At 35.8% G+C, this 24,350-nt stretch overlaps 1 protein-coding gene across 1 annotated transcript in view; it reads right to left on the minus strand.

The window, feature by feature from the left end:
* Window positions 1-24,350, minus strand: part of CSMD3 (CUB and Sushi multiple domains 3) — a 767,625-nt gene that overhangs the window by 239,200 nt on the left and 504,075 nt on the right. Inside the window, exons 24-27 of the mRNA XM_052787755.1 lie at window positions 23,893-24,049; window positions 19,459-19,650; window positions 14,662-14,788; window positions 13,622-13,824 (exon numbers count right to left, since the gene is read on the minus strand). Coding sequence (XP_052643715.1) covers window positions 13,622-13,824; window positions 14,662-14,788; window positions 19,459-19,650; window positions 23,893-24,049 — 679 coding nt within the window. The remainder of the gene's footprint in view (window positions 1-13,621; window positions 13,825-14,661; window positions 14,789-19,458; window positions 19,651-23,892; window positions 24,050-24,350) is intronic.

Here is a 24,350-nt window from a genome sequence, read left to right on the forward strand (position 1 = left end):
TTTCTAAATTTAGTTTTCTAATGCATGCCAAGACTAATATCAGTAAAGAGTCTGAATCACAACCCTGAGACAAAATTAATTCCTCATTTTGATTCATCTGTGCATGTCTTCTGGAGAGAAAAGGAAGGGGACTTTTTTTGCTGTTGTTGTTTATTTGAGAATTAGAGAAAAAAACAAGCTTTTTTTCTTTTTTCCTTTTTTTCTTTTTTTTTTTTTCCAGAGCACAAAATCAGGGTAGAAGCTTTAAACCTTCCAAATTGCAAGCTCTTCATAACACACAGCATGTCCAAAAAAATCACTCTTAACTTCTTTAAACCAACATGTTCTTCTAAACTCCTATCACTTTAAATAAAGGCTTTCTATAATTGTTGGTCTTTCAAACTTGCATCAGCCTGAACCAGTCCTGACACACTGCACCTTCAAAATTCAAGCTGTCCCAGCCTCCATATAATACCTTTACCAGTACGGACACCACAGTCTCTCTGAATCTCTAATACTGTTTGAGACTCAGGTCAGCCTGGTATTTACTATCTCAAATCCAACCTTCTATACAACTTTTCCTGAAAAAGAAAGAATAAAATAGCTACAGTGTTTTTACTCAGTCTTCTACCAACAGAAGCACTGCTGAAATAATTTTTTTTTGTCTATTTTTAATTTATGTTTCTTCTGTAGATCTAACAAGAGATTTAGGAGCATAGCCATTATAATTCTTAAGTAAATTCTAACCATAGACTCAGTTTGTTGATTTTGCATGATTTCATAGATTCTATATAAGTTTGTCAGTTATTGTTTGAAGATTAAAATAGGAAAATATTAAGAATAAAGCACAGAATCAGAATTTCATTTGGGACAATGCACCCCTTCAACAAAAAGAGTTTTAACATTTTGCACAGTCAGGGTTTTCTAGGTTGTCTAGGCAAGTTCTTTGTTTACTTAACTCTTGGATACATCATCTTAGGTGCTTTGGCTTTCATCCCTCTCAGATTCTGCAACAGTAAATAAGTTAGGAGATGTAAGATAGGTCAAGTTTGTTTTGCATGGGAAAAACCAAACAAACAAACAAAAAGCCCAAAACAGAAACCCCAGACAAACAAAAAAACCCAAAACACAGAAACTAGTAAACTGGGGTAGATCACAGTTCAAATCTCTCCTGTCTAACTTGATGCAGAAGATAGAATACATATTGACGTGGCTTCTCACATAGAACTTCCTGACTAGTTCAACAGCTCAAAGAATGCAATACTTCGGCCCAGCTTCAGTTTCTGTTTCAAATAATCCTCAAGTATTTTAAATGAAATAAAAGCTTGGAAAGAATATAGCTAAATCATCTGTTTAAGTTTCGGTTGCAGATACTCCAAGAAGACCACACAACAGATGGAATTCTTGAATGAATTTCTGGAAGAAGAGAGGGTCCATGTTGAATGTCTAGAGCTGGGACAGCAGATTGGCTTGCTTCTCTTACTGCTGTATGGACTGTGAGAGATGATGGAACAATAGATGTTGTGGTTTGTCAATAGTAGCTTCCAGGTCACACACTCCAGACCTTCTCAGAGCAGCGGGAGCAACCACTTTGACAATCCAAGGCTCTGGCACAGCCAAGAGGTCATTTTGCTGTCCAAAGCTATAGAAACGGTACTTATCTTGCAGATAGCAGGCCCCATCTCCACTGTATCTCTTTAATTCTCAGTGAACCTTTCTGAGTCTTATTTCCCTCTTACACTAAGCACTGACCAAATGCATCCTAGCACCAAGCCTCACACCACACATCAGAACCGGAAACAGATGACTGAAGGAGAGTTATACATTGGAAGAAGAAGTATAACACTCCTCCCCAGTAGCCCTCCGTGGGGATTTCCCTGGCTGCCTCTGCACTCACAGGGACCGCAACTCAGGCAGAGCACAAAAAGGGGTGTGTAACACAAAGTTTGAAGGTCCTGACACCCCAACTGTCCTGGGTACTTGTCTTTGCAAACATGTAATTGTCAAACATAGGTTGTGTGCATTCTATTGTCAAAAGAAGGGTTAAGTCAAGTAGATTGTTCTGTCCTGAAAAACAAGTCACTAAGGGAGTTACAGATTTCTTGTGAATTTGTGCACCTGTGTAGTTCCTCAGTGGGGATTTCACTGGCTGTCCCCAGGCTCACAGAAACAGGCAAGACACAACTTGGAAAGTTACATGAAAAGATGCATGCTGGAGACTGCTGCAAGATCCTTTACAAGGTAATGGCTTTTTTTTTGCTTTTTTTTTTCTTTCCCCATTTCCATGTGTATAACAAATAATATTCCAATTCTGGTAATCTTACTCTGATAATAAATAACCAGTAAGTTCTTTGTGTGGTATTGTTCTCTCAAACTTCTGTTGCATTTTATGTGGACACATGCACAGGCTCATGTATCCACACCCACACATAAACTGAGTACAAAGTTTTCTGGAAGATCCCAACCTGCAAAAAGGCATTAGAGGTGACCCTGACTAACAATCTTTTGAAGACAATTATTACCAAAAACTATAGAAAGTAAAGCCATGCCTGGTAACCCCCATAACATACTATGCCTTCAGTATACATTTGACAAGTGGGAAACGGGAGGGATTTGGGGGAAAACATCTACCCTCTGAAAATTACTACTAAATCAGGCAATATAATCCAGGGATATGACTGGCTTGCAGTCAATCCAGGATCCAAGCTCCCTACAGCACACGGTGGAAAGATCTGTACAGGACCTAAGCTCCCCACAGTGTAGGTCCAAGGGGTCCATCCACAGGGCTGGAGACCAGCACTCCTACAGCATTGCTCAGGAGCCTTGTGCTGAGCTGAAATGGGGCTCATGGGCAGGGGGTAAGGGTGTTCCCAGATGAGGCTGTTCAGGGCCAGTAAGGCCTGTTTAGTGCACTCAGGACCCTGACATAGGGAAAGATTATTTTCTTTTAAAAACTTTGAAAGAAAACACAAAGAAATTAAGTTTTAAAAAGCTGAGTTTTTTAAAAAAAAGTTTTACTGAATTTGCTGCTCATAGACTTAAATAATTACTTAAATTTCTGTGCATAGAGTTGTCTTCAAGGATCTTATTCTTAGCTATTGAAACACACTTTATTTTAATACTTTTGACATGGTGGAGAGTTGTTAGTCATTTTGGGGAAAAAAACAAAACAAAACAAAGAAGTAAATTTGACGAGGGCCTTGGGAAAAAAAAGAAAAAGCAAATCTGTCTGGTTTGTGTTTGCATCTTTCTCCTGCCACATATTCATGTTTTTTAGTTAAACCCTTATATATTTGGTGTATGTTGGAGCTCATTAAGAAATTCACTCAATACATAGTTTAATCAGTGTTGATTCACCTGTTAGATTTTCTAAGAAGGCTCAACAATAGAGATCGTTCTGAAAGACATCACAAATTTGTGGTTACCATAGTTGCCAAGTCCCATGTTATTAAATATTTATCACGTTGGTTTTGGTTTGTATTGTGTATGATTCTTTATGAAATCTGGCGATTTATACTTCTGTGTTTCCAACAGCAATGGTTTGTATGACCAGTAATGGTAAGTTTTAGAATGCTTACCTGATAACTCCAGTTGGAAAACACAGACTACTTGGCCAACTGCATACTTAAGTATTATTTCATTGCTATTGTATTCAGAATTTGTATCCAGATTATTTTATGCATTCTACTGATTATCAGTCAAAAGTATTTAGTAGCAATTGTTAACTCTACTTGATTTTAAAGTATTGTTTACATTGTAACTTGGTATAGTCTCACATCTTTTTTGTGGCAGGAACAGTGGCGATCAAGTTCTTTCCTAAGGGGCTTTATCTGATCTTACTGTCTGTCGTGGTTTAACCCCAGCCAGCAACTAAGCACCACGCAGCCGCTCACTCACTCCCCCCCCACCCAGTGGGATGGGGGAGAAAATCGGGAAAAGAAGCAAAACCTGTGGGTTGAGATAAGAACGGTTTAATAGAACAGAAAAGAAGCAGCTAATAATGATAATAATAACACTAATAAAATGACAACAGTAATAATGAAAGGATTGGAATGTACAAATGATGCGCAGTGCAATTGTTCACCACCTGCCGACCGACACCCAGCTAGTCCCCGAGCGGTGATTCCCCGCCCCCACTCCCCAGTTCCTATACTAGATGGGACGTCACATGGTATGGAATACCCTGTTGGCCACTTTGGGTCAGGTGCCCTGGCTGTGTCCTGTGTCAACTTCTTGTGCCCCTCCAGCTTTCTCGCTGGCTGGGCATGAGAAGCTGAAAAATCCTTGACATTAGTCTAAACACTACTGAGCAACAACTGAAAACATCAGTGTTATCAACATTCTTTGCATACTGAACTCAAAACATAGCACTGTACCAGCTACTAGGAAGACAGTTAACTCTATCCCAGCTGAAACCAGGACACTGTCAGATACATTTTAGTTCTTAAGGAGATAACAGACACAGGTTTAATGAGATAACCTAATTTTCTTTTTTCTTATTGTTTTTGTCAATTTACATTAGTTGTTAAAATGCATTTTGTTAAAACGATATGAAGTACTACACTGCTCTTACCATGTTTTATTGGACAACCTTACAAGCTATTTTTTCCCAGTTCATAAGTAGATCTCTTTTTCCATAAATATGAACTCTTCAGTTCTAAGTATCTATTATCCCTTAAGCATTTGCTCATAGCTTTGGCACTGAGTATGAAACCCAGCCCCAAATAAATTAATTGACATATGGTTTCAGATAATTGCTGGAACTCAGCATAAAATGGATACTGTGACAATATGTAATCATGCTGGCAATGCATTCCAGCTGGAAAGAAGTGTTTTGAAAATCTTAATTTCATTTAGATTGCATGTTTTGGGGTTTGGGTTTTTTTGGAACTACAGGGGTTTTTAAGCTTTTATACCAGATCTATCCCTATTTCAGATGGCATATTTCTCTATGTGTGTATATGAATACAGGGAAATAAAAATAGCTTCTCGGAAAGAAGCAATCACCAGGATCTTGGACCACACACAAGGGCTACTCATGCATTGAAAAATCTTACCAATGATCACCCATTTAACATCGTATCTACTGAAAAGATCATTAAGATGATCTGAGTGAAAATACATCTGTATAATTTGATTCTTTACAGAATAATGTGCAACCTGTTCTGTTGCAGCTGTTAAGGATACAGTTGTGCAACAGAGAACAGCACTGCTGGTTTACCTTGTCCTTGATTTTGCATTCTGGGTGAACTAAAATACTCTGAAGAGAGGGGGAGATTGCTCCTATTTTAAAAGTTACATTTTCCGTTTTGTCTTTTAGTATCACAAATTGTATGTATGCATTATAGCCTTACAGTTTCAAACCCCTATTAATATTTTGCAAGTTCTTAAAGATAGGGACGAATTTGGAGGTCCTGACACGTGGTAAAGTAAGAAGGTGTTTAATCTGTCTGAAGTGTTCAGGTTTTGTTGACTTTTTGCTTTAACTTTTTTTGGTACTGTAATTGAAGAGTTTGGTATTGATATAGAATTGGCCTCATTATTTGACAACATTCTGTCCATACACTTGAATGTCATTACTCTGGTCTTTGTTAAGATAACTGAAATTTTTGATTTAGGAAAGCGTTATACTATAGCCACTTGCAAAAAGTTACAGAACACTGTCAGAAAACAGCTTCTGTTTTCTTTAGTCTCATTATACAGATTACGCCTTCCCAAAACAGCAATGGGAATATAAAGAAGAATAAAGATCTGATTCTTATTTTCATTTTCTTTTGCAAGGTTTTAAAATCCTCTGTGTAAATTAACTATATCTCAGACTGCATGTCTGAATGTGTCCAGCCAGTAACTGAAGTTACTAGTCCATAAATATTTTTTTCCACAGTCATATATAGAAGAGTGAAAGATGAGCATTTCTTCAGTCAAATGACTTTGCTAGATCTGTCCTTTATGAGATCAGGCAGCTTACCGGAATGCTTTTAAGAAATATTTCTATGGCAATAAAATAGCAGCAAAAATCTCCCTTTAATTCAACTATGCTACAAAACACCCAGCCCTAGCCAGGAATGGGATAACAGGGAAAGCAGGAACAGACAATGAGCTGACAAACTTGAAGTAACCTCCATGTTAAGAACACTTCTCAAAACTGAAGTAAGAAGATGTATATGGGATGTAAAAATCCATTTAAAGAATTTGAAAAAATTACAGCTTGAGAAAGAGGCTCTGGATTCCACTAGTGAAACCTTTTCAAAAGGCAGCAAGATTAGTTACAGAACATGAAAAAGTATCACTGATCAAGTGTAAATCTAGTTTGATATACCTTCAAGGAATTTCACTTATATAAGTATATTTTGGCCACTCTCCCAAAATACTACTTCTCTCTAGACACATTTTTGTGATATGTTCATTCCATTACAAGCTAGCAATAAAACTCCGAAAATGCCTTTCTTTCTTATGGTATGGGTTACATACAACAGAAAATGCACTTCAGTTACACTCATCAACTGAAAATGAGAGGTGTGTAAGCAAGAGGAGGATAAGACCTTGGAGAAACAGAATATAAATCTCAAAATAGCTGTTCCTCATGTACAGTTATGCATTCTACTGTAATCTGAGTGTAGAAAAAGGATAAGAGTTCTGAAGACTGTACTTGCAGGAAAGAGTCCATCATGTGTGTGAGCGCGTGCGTGTGTGTACATGCATGCGTCTGGCTGTTTATATGTATGAAGGATGGCACATGAATCATAATAAAGGAAACTACTGAGGCTGAAAATGCCAAACAGAAAATCCATCTCCAAAGTAGCATTAACGCAATATCAGAATTTGTCAGTGAAAACAGAGAGCAGAATAACTATGGCATCTCATTTATTTACCATTGGAAAATGGTTTCCCCAGTCATATGATTGAATGTCAATTCCATGCCGTCGTCTTCTGTGTATTGTACCGAATACTTAACAAGATCCCTTTTTGGAGAATACTTCAAAACCCGCTCAATACTACTCTCATACATGCAAAACATATTGTAAGAAAATATTTCAGTGGAGCAGGATGAACTTCACATGTATTTAAAGATGCAAAATGTTACCTTTACATGATTTCATCAGAATAATTCCTGTAAACTGCAGCTGATGAATTTGCCAGTCACACTGTAGTTTGCCTGTACTTCTATGTAAGATTGCAGAAATGCACTGTTGAATAACCAATGTAGCGTATGAATGCAAAGATTAATTTTCAAGGTGAAATCTCCACAAGACAAGTGGTTTGGGAGATGCTGCTTCGTACATAGAAGACAAATGGTAGCACGCCCTGGTCTCATGCAGTTTTGCTCACTTATTGGTAGCAATGGAAATGCAAGGAAAGGAAAGCTTCATTGAGATTATACTCCTCAACCAGTCAATCAAGGAAAATAATTTTGGTCCCAAAGAGGCAAACTGTATTATTAAGTATAGGCTACTATTTGATGATCAGGCTTCCTTATCCCCTCATTCTCTGATTTGCTACTGTGACTAAAATCATACAATTGTGTATGTGGATACAGACCAAAATGTAATGCCCTTTTATTGATGTCACAGCTATGTTAGGAAGACAACTGTAACACAAAATAGCGTAACCCATACACATCTGACTATATTTTTTACTGACTAATACAAAATGGAAAATAAAATACATGCTATTAATTAAATCTTCAAATTATCTTAGCTGGAATAATTTCAAAGATTTGTACAAACTTACTACTATAGAAACATTTGACTGTCTTGTGCACTGTTTCAATCAATAATTAACTTTAAAGGATTTAATGGAAGAGATTGGATTAACCAAAGAGAAAAAAATGATAAGGAAGTTAGAGAACTTTTTCTGAAATAGAAGAGTAGTTTCACTTATAACATTATGGTTACACATAAAGATATTTTTGCACTTCCAAATTTATTTTGTTTTATCGCCAATTATAAAAATCTGTAATGGATTTTGTTTGCAAGTAAAATGACCCACCAGAATGACAAATTTTATCTGAGAAACCTAAAGTACAGTGCTCAGTTTTGTAGTGCTTTAACAGAAAACACCAGCAGATTTTTCAGTTTCAAAGAACAGATTTCACACATATGAAATTGAAATATGAACTTAAAACATTCATCTGAGACACACAACATTCCCAATTTGGAACCAAATCAGCTTGAGCTCTCTGAAATGCCATGTCACAAGTCAGACAAAGTCTATTTTAAACTCTACAACTGTAAATTTAGGGCAAGTGAGTAGGCTTTGTATTGATGTAAGTCACAAGGGTTTGGCCAAACTATGTTGCATGGGGTTTAAATCAAGGAAGTTCCATCTTCAATATAATTAAAATAAGTTATTTTTATGGTGACATGACCAAGAGGACTATTTATTTATTTATCATTTCAAAAGTACTTGTAAATTAACCTGTTTCTTTCAATACTTCCTTTCTGCTTTCAGCTATCCATAGCATAACTCCCAGTCTCTCTAGCTACAAGCCATTACCTGGGCATTTTACATGGAAGCATTAACTTAAGGTATTTGCTTGCATAAAATACACATATCCTATATACTACTGAACTAAGAAATAATAGCTACTGAGCAGTTAATGACATTTACAAACCTGTGACAGGATTGACACTTTTGCATTGAAAGACACATAAATGGTTATTCCTTTTACTAATACCTACTACTTAGAAGATAGGCAACAGCTGATAGAAGGAAACAAATTTATTCAATGGCTTCTTTCTTTTAAGCCTCTTGATGCTCAAAACAAAACAAACCCAAACCCATAAAAAAACCACAAACAAAAAAAACCAAGAAAACACACACCAACACCACCCCCAGCAAAACTAAAACAAAAACACTGAGCTAAATTTGGAAGTGTGAGCATTCACAGTTACTTCTAATAGGAAAATAGTCATCCTGAAATCTCTAAATCCAAAGGACTCCTCTCAAACTTGAAAGAAATCAGCAAATCAGAGTATGAAAACATTTAAGATGAAAAGCTGGTTCTGCTATGAAATAGACATGAGGAAGAATAAATCCTATCTTACTGATTTCAGAAAAGTGAAGCAGTTATGTTAGGGAGTGATCCCTACCTATACCAGCAGTGCTGGTAAACAGCATTCTGAGGAAGCAAGAAGTTAAATTCCCTAAGTCCATTCTCAAATCACCTTTAGGCTAAACATGTTAGAAGTAGAGATCTCTGTTTCTGTGCTACTGGAAAACCGGAGAAAAGAAAAAAACAAGAAGGTGTTCAGTGTCAAAAAATCTTCCTAAATGAGATTGTGGTGAACATGTCTGTCTTTGAACAAAAAAATCCCACAAAAAAACCCCCAAAACACAACCCCCCAAAAAACCCCAACAACCAAGCAAACAAAAAATCAAAGACAGGACATTTAGAAGACAGTGTGGCTATAAATCAGCACTAATCATAAATATAGAAAGCTGATATGTAAGCATTTAATCTTTAAATGTAATCAAAGTAAGCAATACCATGCATTATAATTCTAGACTGGAAATTAATATCGTCAAACTTAAGCCATCCAGGCTATCTGATACAAGTTTTCTAGGCTTTTTCAGTAGCCTACAGAGACAAGTAACTCCAAAGCGCTATTTACCCAATCTCAAAATAAGGAGGGACAGCTGTAGGTTGACAGTAGAGTAAATCCAAGCATTTTAAGGCATATCCTGTTATATAATAAATTGCTATCACATGATATAAAGTACTGCTAGAGTATCTATTTACAAAAAACCCTCCCAAATACTCAAAACAAGTTTACAGGTTAGTTCTGCACTGGCTGACTTATAATGCTCCATATTGTGTGCTGTTTAGTCAGAAATGTGACTGCACACTTAGGCCTGAGAAGAATGCAGTCTGTAATGCTGAGTGACTCAGTAGTGCAGCTATAACGGTGAAATAACGGCCAATGAGAGATGAATACAGATCCTTCCTTTCTGCACAAATGATAAATGGCACCTGAACTGTTAAAGATAGCAGGGAGGAAACTTCCCTGTAATACCAGATTCAAAGGCCCTTGAAATCTATGGAAATAATCTCATCAATTTCAGTAGAATCTGATATTACACACTTCACGCATATTAAAGGAACTAAAAAAAGATTATTTTAAGCACACTTGATCATTATCACCCATTTTTTTGCACTTTAATGTTCCCACTCAACTTTTTTCAGTTATCTTTCGCTGTCTTTTCCTCTCTCAGCTACTCCTTTCAGCTTGGTGACGTGAAGGAATGTCAGCTGAAGAAAATGTTTCATTATGCTCAATACTTCTGTCTGACCCTCAGATACACAGCTCATGTCTCTGGCAAATACGCACTTGTTCCCTTCTCTTTCTCATTCACTTTTCTTGAAGGTCTAGTTTTCTATTTTGTGAGGAATTTACTGACCAAACAAAGTTACTGCTGACTTCACTGGTATTTTTCCAGTATATATTGGGCTCTTCATGCTTTGCCCCTGACAGTTCAAAAAAAATATGCTGTAACAGGTACTTCCTGTTTCCATATTGCTTGTGGCCTGTTGTCAACCTTTCACTCTCCTGATTTAAGGGAAGATGCTGGCACCTGTTTTCTAGCTACGTTATTCAACCTGTTCATCCTATTTAGAGGTGTTCCAAAATCCACTGGTGAATCCCCAGAGGTTCTTATTTTTGTTTTACATGTATATGCAAAGTTTTTAAATATTCTGCTTTATTACACATCTTTTTGTACTTTGTTTTTCAGTCTTTGTTGGCTCTGCTTTCTATTGTGTTCCTTCACTGTCATCTCAAAGGAGATCGCAAAAACTGAGAAATTTTAAAGTTTATATGAAGAGATTCCATAGTCATGGTTTGCAGATGTCCAACAAGAAAATTATACACTGCACATCAAAGACAATACTAGACCAAAGGTATGCTCTGCCTAGTGATGAGATGTGAAGTCATGAGCAGTGGCATTTATTTCTTTGTTTACACTAGCTGTATAAAAAAAACTGTACTTTCAGTAGTCCTAAATACATGATGATGGTGGAAAGTATAGAAGCATAAGCAGGCTGAGCTCCCTTATTTCATCCAAAATCCATCACCTTGTATTCTAGCTCTCAGAGTAACACACAACTGTACAAACTTAGAAAATTTATCCTTGTCAACCATAAAAAAGTCTGCAGTATTCCTGAGAAGTTCAACATAAAATAGTTTCCTTCATATTAATTACTTACCAAAAGAGATTAGAAATGTTAAAATCATGGAAATAGTTTTACTATTTCAGATAACAAATTTCCATTTTCCTCCCCAAAAAAGGGAAGCAAACAAAAAGAAACAAACAAAACAGACTAATTGAGGCAATGGGCAAGAAAACCTTATCTTGACTCTCTTCTCCTTCCCATCCCCTAAATTTTACACAATTATTAACACTTTGATGCCATGTAAAGGATTGTGCTGGGCAGCCCTAGCTAGAGACAATTCTAATAGCACCAGCTGTAATACATAATACTAATTAAATTACAGTTTTCTTTCTACTATTTATATAACATTTCAGCTTCGCTAGGCTTTCCCTCCCCCCACCCTTTAATTTGGTGAAGAATGCTATCTCACCTGTAATTTATGTTACCAGATACAAATTAATTTTCTGTATATATTGGATGATTTGTAAAGGAGTCAAATTCAAATTATACCACATTATCAATGGTGAACATTTTCACTCATTAAACAAATGACAGATGCAGAACTGTGTATGAGCAGTTGATAAAATGAGATCAAAAACTGTAAGGAACTGATAAGTTTAATCCACTTTTTAGAAACAGATTTTGAGTTTAAAGATTAAGAAAATATAAATAAAGCATTCACTGTCTTAAAAAGGTTTGAACATCAAATATCTGTCGTCATTGAATAACATTCCTCTTGAGGTAAAAGTGCCAACAATCCAGTTAAATACTCATACCCAATTTCATGAAATGGCAAGAGGAAAGTAAAAGCAGATACCTCCCCTGTGTGAGCTTTCTGTTTGTTAATTACACTGGAGGTAAAGTATGCAGACACCATCTGTTTCGCTCAGACAGCATTATATACTCAAAGAAAGTATATGAAAGCTTGAAAAAAAGTCACACAGAATTATCTTTTTCTTTCCTCCAGCTCCTCAAATATATTTCTTTCCTCATTAGTAAAATAATATGTTCATACAGCAACAGTGTAATTCAGCTTGTGTAGCTATTTATACATTATTTTCTAAATCTTAACTTAGGGAAAAAAGTATCTCTGTGATTCTGATAAGGAATATATACCCAAACTGTGCAAAATCAAGTATTTGAGAAGGATCAGTGTGATTTTGTGAACATGGACTGAAGAGTAAGAGAAATGCTGAGGCAGTAACACTTCATGGATCCTTTAATCTGTCATCATTAGATCTCAACAGACTGCAAGAGCATGGAGAATTAAATAAAATACCTCTCCTTTTAGATGAAACTCCAAAACCTCTTTTCAGGTAAAGCACTGGAAGTACATCAGTAGCTGCTTTACGGCTTTACTCCTATGTCCTATCCATTTTTCCTTGTAACTCCATTCTTAGTCTACATCAATCTCTTTTTCCACTCACCCTAAATGACTACCTGAGTAGGTTCAGTGCATAATGCTCTCCCCATTCCCTTTTTGGCCTCAACATTAAATAAAGGAGCAGATATGTGAGATTCTCCCAAACAGGCTCTGGAAGGGGGTAAGGTGGTAAAATGGCAAAAATATCTTGGATCTAAGGAATAAAAAAACTATTCATGGCTTCAAAAACCAGCAGATGGAGCAGAGGCACTCTTTCACTATACATTAAGTATCTTTTACTTTGTCGTCTCATTCGCATACTTCATTCTTCATTCCAATTACTGTGTGCACACATGTGTTTTTCTCATATATATAGGAAGAATGAGGGTAGGGGAAAACAAGGGCTAATACAACTACCAAGCACAGGAAGCACAACGAGGTAAATAGTGTTATCATTAGAGTGTCTGTGTCAACCCATGTTAGAAATATCGCTACCGCTAAACAAAATTATGATATTAAAAGAGATCTTGCCGATCTTGAAAACATGATATATAAATTTCACTGACCAGAAAAAAAAAAGGTCAAAATGGACTTCACTCAATGATTTCTTCTGTATCAGCACTAAAAATGTCTAAAGGGATTTAATAACAGTTAAGTAACTGTTTAGATTTGTCACTATGCTGCCTGTAATAAGATGAAATAGCACTAGAAGGCAAAAGGGAGAAGGACACTGCTGTTCCTGTACTGCTATTTCCCATTTCATCCTATACAAGTGCAGCAGGAATGAAAACTCTGCACAGATGTCTGAAAGTAGAAATGCTTATTGATTAGGAAAGGATGAAGTCTTTAACATGCCTACATCACCTTCCTTGTGAAAAACACTGGTCATAATTATGAGCATTCTGGCACTGCCACAGCTGCCCTTGAAACAAAGCCAAACTAGCAAAGGACATGATTTTTTAATTTTTTTTTTAAGATAAAAATATAACTTTACCACAAATCTGTAAGTCTGGGCCAATTCTTTCCCTAACAAAGTCAGAAATATTTACACTGATTTCAATTGTTCCCAGCCCTACAATTAACTGTGAGTGAACCACCTTATTAAAAAAAAAAAATTATCAACTTACTTGAAAACTGTATGGCGAATCCAGATTTGCTGATATAGAAATCTGTGTCAAACTGTATAGTTACTACGTTGAGTGTACTGTGAATGCCTTCAGGAACAAGGGATCCACTAATTTCTTTGAGTAACATCTCATTCTCAGGTGGACCATCCCAAACTCGTAGAATGTCATGGGATGCCTCAGTATCAAAGGCAAGAAATTGGAGGCTGTAAGAATACCATGATTTTATTGTCAGCTTTCATGTTACCCAACAACATATCTTTAGCAACAAAACTAAACCAAAAAAAGCAAATAAACTTTCATTTCCAAGGGTGATTTTCCATAATGTTTCACAACTTTACCTTTGGATGCATAAAAGCCCAATACAGAAATGTATTTCAAAGAAAAAAAAAACCTGATAATATTTGAATTTATCTACCATGAAATAATATATTACTTCAGCCATTCAAATAATCTGTAAGTATCCACAGAATCTTTTCAGAAGATAGTTTTGTTTTTCTTAAGACAATGTTATACCACATTCTCATCAAAACAAATTAAATAGAACTGTAAACTCATGCAATTAGTGATACAGTGTGAATAAATGTCTAACTAAAATAATTACTGAAACGCAGGGTTTTTTTTTTTTAAATGTAGACTCTTCCACTAAACGGTTCTGCTGACTCCAACACTTTGTACATATTCAATCTTCTAACTCTGGCATTAAAATAGCATCACATTAGATATTTTTTATTCAGATTTCCAGTTAACAGTTCTAGTCTGTATATATGTTTGCATAAATACACTTATAAATTGGTTTAAAATTCATCAGAGTTTCACAAAAATGTAACCAATTTTAAAGCTTGATCTTCATGAGACAATGTTCATTAAAAAATAGACAGTTTCAACACAAACCTATATATTCAAACTTAGAATGCCAAAAATACTGCCCTTGAGCTGCATCTTAAATTTTAAATACTAAATCCCTTTTTTTCTCCACTCTACAGGTAAGATTTGGTTATTATATAATCAAAAAGATTTGTTCTAAGATTTGTTTCCAGTACCTGACAATATTTCCTGGGTCTACTTCAATCACCCACATGCAACGCAGATTGTTGTCATAGGGAAAAGGATAGCCAGGAGACAAGATTCTTCCTGATGATTCTCCTTTAAAACGGCCTCCACATTCAGCTAATAAAAAACATTACATAATGTGTTACTTTTAGTTCATTACAGATGGTCTTCCAGCTAATCATCTGAGCAATCAATTTATACATCTACTCTCTTGCTGAATAAGTAACACAACTAAACTGACCATGCCCTGAGATTGTAAGACAACATATAAGGACTTGAAATGCCTTGGGAAAGGAACATGTAAATGTGGTTTTATTTGAATATGTTTATATTTTCCTTTGGCACCTATGTTTTTCTAATAATTTTGAACATACTGTAATGATTAGAAAACATACCATTATATAAAGGAAGGAGCATGGATTGTTACTTGAAAAAAAAAAACAAACAAACCCAAGAACACCCTGCCACCCTAAAGCAGTAGAATTAAATTAAGAAAACTAAGTAAGTAAGTACAAAATAAAATATATATTTTTTTAAAAAAGAGATGAAACATACTAAATAAAAGCAGGCTATTCAGAGAGAAAATCAGCCTTTCAGCCTAGAAAAAAAAAGTTGTAAAACTTCTTACTCAAAACTTGTCCTCACAGTGAAGCTATAGTATTTCTTAGAGGATAACAGATGGTAAGTACTTCCCTCTTAGATGGCCGCAGCAAAACTGAGTATTTCATAATCTTAATACCTCATCTTTAAGAAAACTTGAGGCCTTTAAAGCCTCCCTATTTTGCTTTTTTTCCTTTTAAAGTCCCTCTAATGCTTTCTCTCTTGTGAAGTGCAAAGGCAAAATAATCCTTTGATTAGATTTCTTGGTATAGTTAAAATGCAGTTTTATTTTGATTTAAAATCACCTAAAATATTTAGTTGGGAGATTTATTACATAATGATCTGTGAGTTCTGTGATAAAATATAATTGAAATGCTACTCTTGATGGATTTTCTGACATAATAAAAGCAAATTTGCAGAGACAGGTGGCCTTTCATATCTTTTTTAAGCACTTCGCCAATCTGTTAATTCCTAAACACTCTTTTAAAAAAAATCTTTCATAATTATTCAACTCAGAGGACAGCATAGTCTATTATTCTTCCAGTAGAGTAAGGATATAAAAAGAGTACACTATAAAGAAAAAATTACTCACTGACAAACTGAATGAAATTTAAAATTAATTACATTTCATCCAGGACCACTGAACAACTACAAGTTTATAATTTCTAATTTTCACAGAGGATAACTGGTTTGCCTTTTTATTATGAATTTTGCAGGTTCTCTCTCTCCCCTGTGGTTTATTTCTGCCTCTACAGCAAGGTTCCAGCTCCCCAGTTTTGCTGGTTGCTGAATCAGCTGTGAAAGTGGTGAATTCTCAGAAAGCAGCATCCTCTCAGGTTGCAGTCAGGAGTAACAGAGCAAAACCCTTTTTATGTTACATCTCCAGATTGCTTACTATGAAGAAAATCCTAATTAAGAATCTTAATTTTGCCTCCAAGTGTCAGTGCTAAAGATTCTCCTAAGGATGTCAAGTTAAAGGAAATACGTATTATACTACATTCCTTCCTGCAAATTCCATGGATAGTATGTTGTATCGTAATATTTACTACGTGTTTAAGATTTATGATTACTACAGCTGCTTGAAAAGTTTTCCTGTTGTCTTGTCAATGTCACATTCTTCCATGAAATGATACTAAAACAAGAACAGTAGCATTTTTAAGCCAATTTCTGATAGTAGCAGCAAATTAAAGTGTCTGTTGACTTATGTTGCTCATAAATATCCAGGGAAATAATTTTATTTGTACATGCCAACCTAAAGTATTTCAAGCAAAGCATCACTGTTTTCACAGATTCTCAAGGTTTGCCTGAACAATATGTAGACCATAAAAGATCTTGTAGTGGGCTGGGACCAAGTTCTTGTAAGCATGAAACTTGAGTGCATACAGCTACCTGACTCATGAACAAGTACTCTGGAAATAAAGGGCAAGTGTTGCAAAAAATCTTTTTTTTTTTTTTTTCAATTTCCTTTCATAGCAAAGAAGTTTAGTATCAATCTAATTCTAACTAAAAGTGAATGTTTAAAGAAGGATTCCTATAAACCAGAAATGTTAGAACAGTTTTACTGCTGATTCATCTTCACCTCCTGCTATTTAACCCATTACTGAATTAAGTCTCAAAAACTGACTGTTTTGATCACAGATGACTAAGATATGTTCAGACCCAGGTTTTTGTTTGGACATATTAAAGAGATATCTGAAAGAGGTCTCAGTACTATACAAAAACCATTGTGATGCAATTTTTTTGTTTTCTGAGGAATATTTCTAATCTGAGCATGCTTTTTTTACTGATCATATTGTGAATTTCTTAACTGCCCTCTGTCTTCCCAGTTCTCTTCTAGCCAATTTCCTCATGTTGCATCATTACTAAGACATCATTAATCTTTTACTATACATTTTTCAGCACAAGAAGACATTTTATAGGATTCATACTGCATCCCTTCAAGAGTATTTTAAAGCATCTGCAGTGATCCATAATTAATATGAAAAAACAAAAGGTATGTGGAATTTGAGATCATTATTTACAATTGGCATTCAAAAATTTTTTGATTTCTTAAGCTTGTCTATACAAAAAACTCACTTGTTTTAATTAAATTTCTTTTAAAATCTATTTAGCCAAACCTATGCAATCCTCACTTTGGGGTGGATGCTACTGCTGATACAGACAACAGCTGTACAGCTATTCAACTCTTCTCTGGATGCAAGTAACATGTTTTATTATTTCACTATGGAGAAATACCTAACTGATTCAGACAAAATCAATATAAATAATTTCTAAGCTCATTAAAATGACACCATCTATGTACTTTTGTTTGCTTAATGAAGAGCAATGTATACAAATACATGGTATTCTGAACTGGATGGATAAGTAACCTCCCTGTGAATAGCAGACTAATAGCTATGTTTTGAGTAAGATTGATTCAAAACTCAAGAAGTTTACACCACAGGTTGATTCACATTCTAAGTAGATTAACCTATACAGAACATTTTGGAATAACTGTATTGCAGTTTCCACAAAGAGTCTGGTGGAAGTGCAAAAATCCAGGTGTTTAATTTGTGTGTTATTTTTTTTGAAAGATAGTGATTTAAGTTGCATAGTTTACCAGTATTGAAACAAAAAAGAATATAAAACCTTGCGTATATGCAGCATATCATCACTTTTAACAGATGTCCAGATTCAACTCTAGATTTCAGTTCACTGAAATTTTTTGTTAGTTTATATCAGCTCTGAATCTGGCTCACTTCCTAATCCAAAGGTGGCCAACCTGTACCTTTTGAGCTGTATGCATCTATTTTGGAAAGGAACTGCTGAATAATTAAATCCAGGGGCCTCCCTCCAAACAGCTTCTGTCATGTAGGGGACACACAACAACAGTGTTCAACTCCCACCTGTGAGCTGTCTAGTGATCCCCATCCAGTAGACTGTCTAGATTTGAACTATATGAGGTTTTCAGTATCTGCTTAGAATATGAGAAAGTTGAAGCTCCCCCAGTTAGTGCGAATAGCGCACAGTACATAATCTAGATAATCAATAAAAAAATGAAGGAATAATTTTAGACATTTTCACCTTGGTCTGTTTTAAAACCAAGCAAGAACTCACATATATAGCTGAGTGTTGCTATGGTGATACATTCTATGATTTTTAATGCTTATAATGGAACTGAAAATGTAATTTGATATTGAAACTTTTAACTTCAACCTTCTGGCACCTTCACATTTTATTTGATCTTTTTGTTTCAACTTCCATCATATGTTCTTTGTACACCTCCCATTTGCTACTTGCATGTTACAGTGCCATGCTTTCCCCCTAATTCTTTGGTTTCATATACCCTAAATGATGTAGAAATTAGTTAAGGCTTATCACAGATTTGGGATTTAAGCATTTTTTCCCTAAACATTACTCTAAGAGAGCTGTTCAGTTCTTATTTTTGCATATTTTTCTTAAATGGGCTTTATGTCTTGATGAAGATATGTCAAAGTACACTGTTTTCTGTCACACTTAAATCTAGGCACAAAGTGCATTTCACCTCTTGCTTCCCCTACTCACTCAATCCAAATTTCCTCCAAAAGGAGATGAAAAAGGAAGAAAGTTACTAGAATATTTAAGTCTTGTCGTCTTTTTGCTCAGGAATTGAGCCTGTAGGTACCTGCACAACCTATAAAGTTATCATGATATTGTAATAAAGTGTATAATATTGTGTTATTCATCACAGCAACGTAACAGAAGCCAAGTAATATGTCTGTATCTCTTTATATCTTTAAGTTTTTCTTCTAATTTATTTTGTAGTATTTATATGTAAATATGTGAAAAGTTTTCTAGCTTAGTGTTAGTTAGATGAAATAAAAAAAAAATACTGGTTTTAGAACCCCTCATAAAACATATATGGTCCTGGCTTTCTGATTAAGCTGTCTTTTTATGTTGACTATTTGCTGACTATAACTAGATTTTCACGTATTAGGAATTTCAGTATGCACGAACGTTTAATAATTACTATATTTTCTTAACCTAAAAAAAGCAACACCACTCACATAGACTTAGATGAGATCTATGCACACAGATGTGTAAATGTATGTGTAACTAGATCTGTATACATACAGATCAGATTTCACATAGATCTAACAATCCTTACATTTTTTTCTTTCTTATATTCAGGTAATAATTTAAGTAAATAAAAAATAAGAGTCTACTACCAATACATGATGGCAGAGGATAGTCCCATGCCCTTCTTTCTCCAGTCATACACTTTAAAAGGCTACTTCCATGGAGTGTGTAACCTGGATTGCATCCATAAATTATAGTGCTTCCAGCAAAATGGCCTTGGTCACTGATTTTATATCCAAACTGTGGCACACCAGGGTCCTCACAATGTGAAAGCTCAAAACCTGTGGTAGGAACAACACATTATAGTTACAAAATCAAAGAGCTAGATACATTAATGAAATTAAGATTTTCTGTTTTCCAATGGAAAGCAAACATTTTCAGACTTCATGTAACAACATATTTAAAGTTTCTTCTCTGTTTTTAAACAGTCTAAAGGATAACTGTCTATACCCCTCACTTAGAGCATGCAAACCAAACTGTGTCATAACATTTTTCCTAAGAGTCCAATTAAAGACTTAGAAGGAAATTCATTACCATTATCAATCAGTTCTAAAATGATATGATAAATGATAAAATGGCATTTAAAGTGATTGTCCATTTATTTTGATGACTATCTAGTTTGTGAATAGACATTTAAAGGCTCATAAACAAAACTGCACAGCAGATTTGTTGTTGTGCACAGTAACAAGAACGGCACAATAGCACCTATGGCACCAAAGAAATACTGTTGTATTCATCAATACCTACCATAATCCTGCATTCAGTAGATTGTAAATTTTAAAACTACATGCAGGAAGCAATGATAATGATGATATAGAGAATTCAAGCCAAACAATTTAGACATTTTGGAGAATTAAGAGATGTGGAGCAAGAAGGAAACAAAATGACTTATGCATTATATGGAAACAGGGAAGCATATTAACATTTTGGGAAACATAAACTGTAATTTGGGGGAAATATTTTCTATTCCAAGTAAGATTTTCTGTTATTAACAGAGAAGCAGCTCGAAACCTCACTTTGTTCAAAACCAAACAGTTTTTATCAATACCATGCAGCTCAAACTGTTTGTAGGTAAAAAAGGTGCTTTGTGTCAGACTGATATTCTTGTATGTAGGTGACATGGGAGCAAATGAAGGGGTTTCGCATCTGCATTGTTTAGTGAAGTCACTTACACAGTATTTGTCCATCTGGTCAACAGTTGGTAGCCTTTCACAATGTCTCCTCAGGTACTGAATCATTACCATTGATTGATTGAAAAAATGGTCATTATTTTATTTTACAGACAAAATGCTTCAGGTTGGATAAGGCTGTTTGCTCACATAAGGAAAAAAATAGGTCAAATGCTCTGTCTTCCCTGTTCTTCCTTCAGCTCATTTAATGTCTCACTGAAAATGGCTCACCTCCTGAAGAGCCTTCACAAGCTCTGAGCTGAACTTTTCTCATTCCTAGCTAAGCTATTGTTTCCCAGAACAGACTGCACTGCAGGAGCTCTAAAAGGGGTTAATGTGAGTTCCAAATGAAGAACCTTTTTTGATATTGCCAGTCTGGATACTTACTGACAAGTTAGAATTTCCTGTCTAAGAAAAATGTTGATCATACTGTGTGAAAAGAAGTTAAAATGTGCCTTGATCACTGAAACGTCCTCAACTCTGGATGGCCTGCTTATAGACACAGCACCAAAGTAGTCTTTTAACTGATCACTTCCCTCTTGAACGTGAACAAGTAACTCTATTGCCTAAGCATAGGTACTAGAAGCATTTTTGCTGTCCTAAGTTATTTCAGCTATCCACACAGTGCTGGCAGTTCTGGCAACAGTACCAAAGGGAAAACTGTATCCTTCTGGAGAAGCACCTGATAGCTAGGAGCATAGTGGAGAGGATCTAGAATGGCAATAGCTGGCTATTTTAGGCAACTGAAAGAACACGAATCCTCACAACGTGTCCCTGAAGACACGGAATGTTTCATTACATCTTGTGGGGATTTTTTTTTTCTGCTTAAAAGCATAAGGGTAAGCCCATGGTACTTTTGGAAGGTTTCCTTGTTTATATCTATGCAAAACAAATATTAGCTGTCTTTCCCAAAATGGGAAATGGTCAATGGGTGATGAACAGTGGCATGAAATCCAGTTGGAGGCCAGTAACTAGTGGTGTGCCCTAGGGGTTAATACTGTGTCCAATCCTGTTCAACATCTTCATTAATGATCTGGATGAAGGGGCAGAGCACGCCCTCAGGAAGTTTGATGATAACACCAACCTGGGAGGAGTGGCTGGTACACCAGAGGGTCATGCTGCCATCCAGAGGGACTTCAACAGGCTGGAGAAACAGGCTGACATGAACATCAGGAAGTTTAGTAAGGAGAATTGCAAAGTCCTGAACCTGGGGAGGAACAACCCCATGCACCAGAATATGCTGGGGGCCACCCAGCTGGAAAGCAGCTTTGCAGAAGCGTACTGGAGGTCCTGATGGATGCCAAGCTCAACATGAGCCAGCAATGTGCCCTCGCAGCAAAGAAGGCTAATGGTATCCTGGGCTGCATTAGGAGGCATGTTGCCAGCAGGTCAACAGACATGATCCTTCCCATCTACCCTAAGCACTGTTGAGGCCACATCTGGAGTATGGTGCCCAGTTCTGGGCTCCCCAGTACAAGATGTGGAGCTAATGAAGAAAGTCCAGTGAAGGGCCACTAAGATCATTAAGGGATGGGAGCATCTCTCCTATAGGTAAAGGCAGAGAGAGCTGAGACTGTTCAGCCTGGAGAAGAGAAGGCTCGAGGGGATCTTATCCATGCATATAAATCTGAAGGGAGAGTATAAAGGAGATGGAGTATATTGAGTCTGGCTGGGATGGAGTTTATTATCTTCATAGCAGACCATACAGTGCTGTGATTTAGATTGGTGTGTTATCAACACTGGTTTAGTCAATGTTTCTGCTATTGTTGAGCAGTACTTGCACAGCATCAAGTCCTCTGTTTCTCACTCTGTCCTCTCAGCAAGTAGGCTGGAGGTGGGCAAGAGGCTGGAAGGGGACACTGCTGGGACAGCTGACCCCAAGTGACCAAAGAGATACTCCATGCCATATAATGTCTTGCTCAGCAATAAAACTAGGGGTTAGTCTTTCCAAAGGGGCCATTGCTCAGATACTGGCTGGGCATTGGTCTGCTTGTGGGAGGTGATGATTGACTGCCTTTGCATCACTTGGTTTTTCTTTTTCTGTTTCCTTCCTGTCTTTATTTTGACCCCTGAGTTTTTCTCACTTTTTCTCTTCCAATTCTACAAATATCTACAAAAGAAGATTCAGCACTGTTAAGGCTAATAACTATGCAGGCTCGGAAAGTGTATTCTACGAGAATGCCTGTCTCAAAAAACAGGAAATGTTAATGATAAGGTTCAAGTGCTGGGCTTGGCTGTACCTATATAAATAAGAAAAATGAAATACCTTGGCACTTACATAGTAACACAGCACTGGAAGGCCTATCTTTAATCATAGGCTACAGTCCTATGCTATCACAGGTTATTACGTGGTATAATTACGCAACTTTCACAGGAAAAATAATTACATACTCTTGTAATATCTTGAAATATTTTCCTTTCATTCTGCTAGACTTATATTATTTTTATAAGCGTTAGTTTTAAAAACATGATGGAGAGTTTTTGAAACATAAGAATATTTTTTGAATAGGTGAAAATAAATAATGTAAGCACAGGGAGAAAAAAGGATGTTGACAGCTGCATTGCAGAATTAACTTATAATACTGTTCTGCTTGCTAAAAGTCGGTTTTATACAATAATTCAGCAACGATGAAATAATTATACAGTAAAGAAGTCATATACACTGCATGCCAATAGATATGTGTAACAATCACATACATTTTCAGAAGTTGCCACTTGATAAAATATATGTGTATCGCTGTTTCCTGTATACCCTCTAAGCCAGAGATCTGATAAGATTTTTCCTCTTCTAATCTTTGTAGTTTAATTTTGTCAGTCTACATTTAGGTAATAAGGTTTTTTTAGGTATCTTTCTTTATCATTTTGGTTCCAAATTGGATTATTCTAAACAATAATCCAAAGTGAGAAATTGCTAGCCTAATGCAAAGTTAGTATTGAACATGAGTCTTGAGATGGAGAATGTCTTTTACTTACGAATTATCTTGATGAAACAATGGGTTTTAGTTACACATTTAAAACTACTCACATGCTTAGATATTTTTATATGCTAATACAACTGAAATTTTTTTCTTATCCTTTCCAAGACTGAAAAAAACTTCAAAATAACCCTCTAGAAAAAAAAGTGGTTTAAGTATCAAACTATGCAAAGTACTGTCAAAGCAAGGTTTCAGTATGCTACATGTTTAGGGGTTTTTGAGGTACAATTATGGAACTATGTTATTTTGATGAGTGATGAGTGATTTGCTGTCGATTTTGTCATTATTTGTCTTTTGACTGCATTTTCATCTTATGAGCAAAGAATTTTCATTCCTTTAAAATCATAAATCTATTACTACTATTTTCTCAAATACTTACTGGTATACACAAGCTGAAAACCTTCATCAGTGCCCTCCATGTCTGAGTTAAATTCCAACCACAAATGATTTGAAGTACTACTTAGCGTTAGGCCTCTTAATGATGCCCCAGAATATGCACCCAGCAGGTGAGCAGTGTTGTCTTTGCCATCATAGATCTGTAAAACAAATGAGAGTTTTACAATTATGAAAAATAAAATGAGATATTTGATTTACAAACTAATTCTGTACATCTCCATTAAGAGCAAGGACAGCTCTGCCAAGGGAGATCTATTGCCAGTCAACCTGAAGTACTATTTGGATATGCTGTTTGCCTCTCTTGAGTTAAACTGACTTAATTGTGGTGATTTTTCAAATGCACAGTTTAAAACATGTCAGTTCCTTTTTTGCCTAACAATAGAATTAGACAGAGGTGCCATATCAGCTTGATGTTTTTAAACCTCTGTGTTTTCTCTTTCA

The sequence above is a fragment of the Harpia harpyja genome, chromosome 5 (genome assembly GCF_026419915.1).
Source record: "Harpia harpyja isolate bHarHar1 chromosome 5, bHarHar1 primary haplotype, whole genome shotgun sequence".
NCBI classification, from domain to species: Eukaryota; Metazoa; Chordata; class Aves; order Accipitriformes; family Accipitridae; genus Harpia; species Harpia harpyja.